General features: G+C 40.4%; 1 protein-coding gene across 1 annotated transcript in view; it reads right to left on the bottom strand.

Moving 5' to 3' along the window:
- The window catches only part of EPC2 (enhancer of polycomb homolog 2), a 109,842-nt gene extending 102,703 nt beyond the window's left edge, over positions 1-7,139 (bottom strand). The window contains exon 1 of the mRNA XM_019522443.1: positions 6,915-7,139. Coding sequence (XP_019377988.1) covers positions 6,915-7,067 — 153 coding nt within the window. The 5' untranslated portion in view covers positions 7,068-7,139. The remainder of the gene's footprint in view (positions 1-6,914) is intronic.
- Between the last annotated feature and the right edge of the window lie 10 nt (positions 7,140-7,149).

Genomic DNA, 7,149 nt, shown 5'->3' on the forward strand with positions numbered 1-7,149 from the left:
GTGAGGAAGGGGGAAAAAAAAGACAATGAAATGAAACCTTCCTCCTTTATATGAATGACGGAGGTATGAGTAAAGAGGGAGAAAAGTTCTTATAGGGAGTTACAAATTCTAAAAATAAATGTCTCATTAGCAAAAAGATTTATAGAGATTTACAAAGTGCTGGATTTGCAAGGCATAACACTAATCTCCAAAAACTTCATGAGCAAGTAAATAAAACAATAGCTGTAAAGTAGACTAATAAAAAGAAACTTGTGTGTGGATACATTATCAATTGTTAAGAGAACTTACTCTAATCAAATCTGGCCTATTTCTCCTGTAAGGGAAACTTCTTGTCTTGATTACTCTTATGAAACTTTGCACAGAAGCAAAATCTCTAGAGATTCTATACCTAGATATTACCATAATCACTCATTCCTAGGTTTTATTTTTAGCCTATAAAACTTTTCTGTAGCTTGAACCCATTATCCCTCAGACTTCATAATACTCATGTTAACCATTTGCATCTTCTGCTTCTTTCATAAAGGGTGGGCGGGGACAAGTCAGGAGGGAGAGGGTAAACATCATGTCACTAATGTATCCCCAAAATTTAGAACAGGTCCTGAAACATTAGGTCTGCACAGGAAATGAAAGGAAGCGCTCTTACCGTTTTCAAGGCGGAGTGTGATTTAATTACTCTACCCACAATACTCCAAAATTAATATGTACAACAGTTTTGCATGGAAGAACAAACTAGATATTCCTCCATAAATGCTTTCATCAATTAATATCTTACAAGAGGTATCAGACTAGAATATATTTATTCCAATTCCTAGCTTTTGAAACTACAGTTATAAAAGCTAGGGAATTTAAATTTTCATTTGAACTTTGGACACCAGCAATTGCGAATCATCGATACCTACCTTAAGCTAATAATGTATCTTTTTAAAAATACTTTTGTTTAATAATGACTATCCACAAACAGATAAAATAGGTCTGATTACTATATACACACAGCTTTTGCTAGGAGAGATACAGGCTTACAATAACAAAAACATTAAAAAAACAAAACAAAACCCTGTAGTGCTGCACCACAGCACAGATTATTCAGTGAGGAATGACTAAAACACCTGCTTATCACCTTACATGAGAAAAGGTTCAACATCAACTTTTGAAAATCAGAAGTATAAACAAATTGTAAACAAGAGCTAATATAAAACCAAAAACCTTTAAAGGCTTCTGTCCACTCAGTATTAGGGGGTGAGAAACACAGAAATGATATATATATATATATATAGCTAGAAGATCATAGTTTAATGAGAAAAGATAGGCACACACGATCTTAGAGTATGATTAAAGAACTGTGGTATACAAGAAACAATCCTGAGTTATCATTTTGTTTAATAAGTTATTTAATATTTTTTATACATACAGTAACATTGAACCAGTGTTCCCAAACATCATTTTATCCTTAAGGAAATCCTGTTAAGTATGTGTAACAGACAAAGACACAGCAAATGACTCGCTTTCATTCACAGAAGTCACTGGCTGAGCTAGTAGTAGTATCCTAGTGACAACTACCAAAACTTTTAAATCAAAATACAAAGTTTCTATGATTTGAAATCTATGCATTCTTAAAGTACCTGGTAGATACTCTAAAAACATAAATTAGGGTTTTAATTTTATAAAAGATCAACTGCCCTTTTATAAAAAAAAAAGTAAAATGTATATGTAAAGGAAATTTTAACCTAACTTGCCATTCATATAAACACACACACACAAAAAAAAAAAAAAATCAACATTAACAGAACTAGTATTTTAATGAAGGTAAAGTGGGAATTAATACATTTAAATACACTTCTGAGCAGCCTCTTGTAACAGATAACCTACTAAAAATGGTCTCTCTATAAAAACTTCTCTTGCTGCAATGTATTTACATTTATTTTGCTTCCTTTATTACTGACCAATGAAGTAAACAGAAAGCCTGTAGAATAGTAATTCCCAGCCAGGGTGCCTTAAAATCCTTCCAAGGGTGCTGTGAGGTACCATACAAGGTAACACTGTTGGGTGTACAAACATGATTCACAAGGTAAACCCTAAGATTTCAAATAGGAATCCCTACTGTTCCAAACTTTTGGACCAGTTAGTCTTTCTATGTTCTCTGGAACAGGAGAATTGCTGTATTATTCCTCCACACCCCCAGGTCAAAAAACAGGTTCTCACTGTTTTTACTCAGAGGAAAGTGGTTAGATAGAATGCGCAGAGCAGGCATCCACTCTGAAAGCTGTCCAATTTTCACTGAACATAATAAAGAGCTTGTGAACTTTTACAAGAGACCTGATGGCTCAAGCAAGATAAGAGCACAGATAATCAAATGGGCAGGGCATATCACAGGAACTGACAGTACGCAAGGCAGATTCTGGAAGCTGAGGAGGATATCAGATCTCAAGAAAGACCAAGGAAATGAGAAAGTGATCTGGTAAAGATGTGACAAGGTGGAAGGAGACAGCATAAGATACGAGGGGATGGAAGGCTGTAGTTAAGGCCATTCTAGGCCCTGGAAGCCTGCGAGACCACAGGGAAAGAGAGACAGACACATGTCCGTTTATGACTGGACCTGTACAGAAGTTTGCTTAGTACATTATTACTGAAGATTTGCAGCTTTGTGCTAGTGCTGATGTTGTCAGACCTCTATATACGAGTGATCTTCTGAAAAGCAGTGGTGGCCTTACCTACAATGAAGCTCTTATATCATAGATTTAATCACCACAGTTCTGAAAAAGCACTGTGTCTAGGTGAGTGAATTTATCAACAGTACAAAGCTATTCCTCTGGGAATGATGGGATCATCCAAGGTCAAAAAGACTTCCATAACTCTTGTTGTTGTTTGTTCATTATTTAGCAATCTTGGCTAGGTTATCAGTCTTCGGCTACCTTTTATTTATTGATGTATTCAAAGAAAAATATCAGCAGCAAACTCAAGATCTTCAAACATATGATCTATCCACAGAATTAAAGTTTCTGTAGTAGAGGTCTGCTGCAGAGCAACATAAAACAAGGCGGAGAAGGCACACCCCTGCTGAAAACCAGTGGTAATTACCAATCAGTCCATTAATTTTTGATTGGAGATGACAGCATAGTTATCCACCTGGTAAAGTCTGGAAGAGCTAGATAATTTTACATGCATCAGCACTGTTAAGTATTTCACTGCTCAAAATATGCAAGAAAGCAGAGAAGTATCAGATTATGAAGATCTATGTTATCATTTCCTAACACATTAACAAGGATTTTATCAATAGATGAGGGGGTCAAAGCAAGAGATGACCCATTTCAATTTTCCTGAAGAGGGACTGAACTAACAGAAGTCTGAGGAAAATGTTCATGAGGAATAGGTGACTGTCAATGCCATTTACAAAAGCACCATGTCAACTAGCAACCTGGTCAATATAACAGCCAATTTGACAAGCTGTTTAAGGCTACTTTTGAGCCTCCTCTGCCAGTGTTCGTAGGTTTATGGTCAGAGGCATTATACTCTCCCTCCCCCCAACACACACACACTAAGGGCAGGACGGAGGAATGAGTACTGGGTCTGACCTTGCAACCAGATTTATGGAGGGCCCCATGATTTCACTTAATCTCTTCAGATATAAGGATCTACCTGAAAAAATTTAACCATAGGATTAGTACCTTACTGTATGAATAAAGCAAGAAAGCATTAAGAATAAAAATAGAATGCTGCCAAATGCAAGGAGATAAAGAAATGATCATACAGATTTCCTTCATTTCTTTCTGTTACAGTAACTTTCAGTGTTACTTTTTCTAAATGCTTTTGTTGTCATTACAAGTATGATTTTTTTTTTTAAAGATGAAAGCACTCCAACATAACAGCCTCAATTAAAGAACAAGTACACTGCTTTGGAAATACTACTAGTTCCAAGCAGGTAATGTAGTACAAAAACTATCAGAAACCAAGTGTTCAAAACACTGTGATGAAATTTAAAAATGGACACACAGGCAGACTAGGTGACAAAATCTAAGTTTATTTAATTTAACTCTCTCCCTTCCTTTCAAAACACTCATGTAAGCGATCATGTAATTATGAATAATGATAAACTACCTTAAACCAAGTAAATAAGGTTTTTTTGCATTCTTACTCCTTTCTGCATTTTTAAATATATCCTTAACTTGGGTTTCTGCTCTGCTTAACCTCTAAGTTCATACTTAAGTGCCTAACCTAGTTACAAATGAATGAATGCTGAAACTTAAAATTCTGAGTTACATCTACAATAGCACCTAAACTGCCCAAAGCTATCAATTACTGTGATCCTTTATGTAGTTAGAAGCACAAAAGCAAGTCAAATCCACCTCCTAATACCTTCAGTCACTAGCAAAGTCGCCTTGCCTTATTATTAAACATGAGTTTTTACCTAAAATGCAGAAACACAACAAACTTCAAAAACATGCATTCAGATCAGACTGGGTAGTTAAGACCTACATTAAGTGTTGCTGTACACTAAAATAAATCCCCTTTATGACAGCAATAAGTTTGCTAATATTAAGTACATTTCCAGCACAGTATCTGAAGAATTTGAACCACAAACTGTCTCCCAGATCCTAAAACTAAACAAAATAGAGCCAAATTCTACCGTCAGTTATGATATAAATCTAGATTAAATTCAAATACTAATTAGTTTAGATGTATGCAAATATAAGTGCCAAATTTGGCTCAACTCTAAATTTAATCTTAAAGTTATGAATGCTAGCACACCTAAATGTACTAGATATCCAGACTCCAGACCTCTAATGGGGGTCATAAACAAAAAGAAATATAGCAATGCAAACACAGTCTGTAAGTTTTATTGATAAGACTTGTGCCCCAAAGATAAGATACAGAGAAGGTAGGTTATTGTCAAAATACCTGTGAAACTAAATTGGGAAGACTGTAATATTCAGGGTCAGGTTGCAGTACCCTGACACTGAAAAAATCTCTGACACCACCAGTAGTCCCACAGAATTCAACGGAAATACTTGCACATCATGAAGCAGTCAATGTGACAGTATTGCAGCCTGGCACTAGAATATTCGTATGACATTACTGCAATTAGATTAACTGAGTGGTACAATTGCAAACCTCAATTCTAAGACAAACAGATTTTATTTATTTTTTAACATGTATGGATTCTGTTATTACAAGAGATTTTTTTAAAAGTGTGTGCACTGCTGTGTACACATGTGCATATGCATGCATCATTCACCCTTGAGTGAAGTTATTCTTGGGCCTAAATATTTTAGATAAGTTCGATTTTAAAATTTAGAAACTCCTTCTGTTTTTTTAATATATACCTGTATTTATAAACATACCTCCCATGTTTCATAAAAATATAATAAGATATCAATACAGAAATTAAATGGCTACTAATGTATCTTCTTTAAAAAGTAAAAAGATAGTTAGATCTTCCTGAAAGTGAAAGAGGCTCAACCTTCCCCAAGCTGGTACTAGTAATGTTCTCTCTCTGTTCTAAATACACTCACAGATGGTAGGACAATTTCATTCTCTAACAAGATCAAAACACACTTAGAGGATCAAGAAGCACTAAGCATGATACATTACATACATTGTAACACCAAGAAAAATACAATGAGGTCATAACCATAAGTAACCAATGGAAGATACAAAAGATCTTTTTCAATATTAGTAGTCAAATAGGGAAGCCAATCAGAAACACAGAGCCTTCCTTTTGACAGCTACAACCTCTGAAAAGCCAATCCACATCCACAGTGGGTTGGCTACCAGGCAGCAGCAGAGATTCATTGAAGAAATTCTTGAGGGTTCATTTACTATCAATTCTGCGTGCAAGTACAACCATATAAGGGACCGCTGGTGCGAGCAAGACGCCAACCGAATGAATGCAGAAGTCAACCTTTACGGACAGCAACAGCAAGCTCACCAAAGCAGCACTGCAATCATGGACAGCAAACAGCTTTGGGGCTGTACTGTCCTAACTCCCACAAGACCTTACTCTCGTGCAAAGACACAGACTCTTGCAGACACTTCTACCTGCAGCGCTACAGCAAGGCACAGCAAACATTTCACATGCAGCACAAGCTCATGACCGGCCACACTAGACACTATAACGCACAGGGCAGTCAGGACCTAGCTGCGCCTCTGCAGCCACAGCCAGCCGGCGTTCCACATGCGCCATGTGGCCCATTACACCTACTGCCATTCCTCAAAGAGCAAGTAGCCACTTCTCACAGCAGCGACTGGGCACTTCTAATGCGACTGCCTGCAAGACAGCAGCTGGAATCCAGTACCCTTAGGGCAAAGAGCGCAAAGCAGCACCTGCCGTGACAAGCGAAGGAAATTCCTGTGGGCTGGGATGGCGGGACCTGCCGCACCCCAAGCTGCAGAGCCCGAGGTAATGGGCCCAGCATGATGGGCCAGATGAGGTGTCTCCAGCTGCAGCACACGCCATACCTCCCCTTGTCTGCCTGAGTGGGACCCCAGCCTGTGACAGCTGCAACCCGTCCGTGCCGGCCCGAGACCCGCCGCCGCTGCCGGCCCGGGTGCAGCGAGCGCGGGGAAGGCAGCAGCAGCAGCTCCAGCGCGCTACGCTAACTGCGGCCGACGCGCACACCTCGCCATTCAGAGACGCGTCTTGCGCCTCACTCCCGCTCTACGCTAGCGTAAGGGCCTCCCCCCGCCGCTCATCAAAACACTCGCGAGTCCGGACGCAAAGAAGATGGCGGAGCAGGGGCCGCTTACGGCGCCGGAGCGGGCTTGACGCTGCGCTGTTTGCGCAGGGCCCCGTCAGGAACGCGCGGCGCTGCGGCGGGGAGCGTGCGTAGTGCGCTTGGTGAATGCCAATGGCCTATTTCCCGTGAGGGGAGGGGGGGCGGCTGATAAACAATGGTGCCCCCCCTGCGCGGCTCCCTTACCGATTCCTCCTCCTTCTCCATGCCCGTGGGCATCTGCGGCACCGCCCGGTTGATGGAGACGCAGTCGTTGAGGTCGGGCATGTCCTTGCCGCGGTAGATGGGCAGCGGTTTGGCGGCGTCTAGCGCCCGGGCGCGGAAGGAGAGTTTGCTCATTGTCTCCCCCTCACAATAACAGCCCGCGGCGGCGGGCGGGGGGCTCAGTGCGGCCGCGCCGCCGCCTGCCAGCTCCCGCGCC

The sequence above is a fragment of the Gavialis gangeticus genome, unplaced genomic scaffold (assembly GCF_001723915.1).
Source record: "Gavialis gangeticus isolate Ggan-Ray unplaced genomic scaffold, GavGan_comp1, whole genome shotgun sequence".
Taxonomy (NCBI): Eukaryota; Metazoa; Chordata; order Crocodylia; family Gavialidae; genus Gavialis; species Gavialis gangeticus.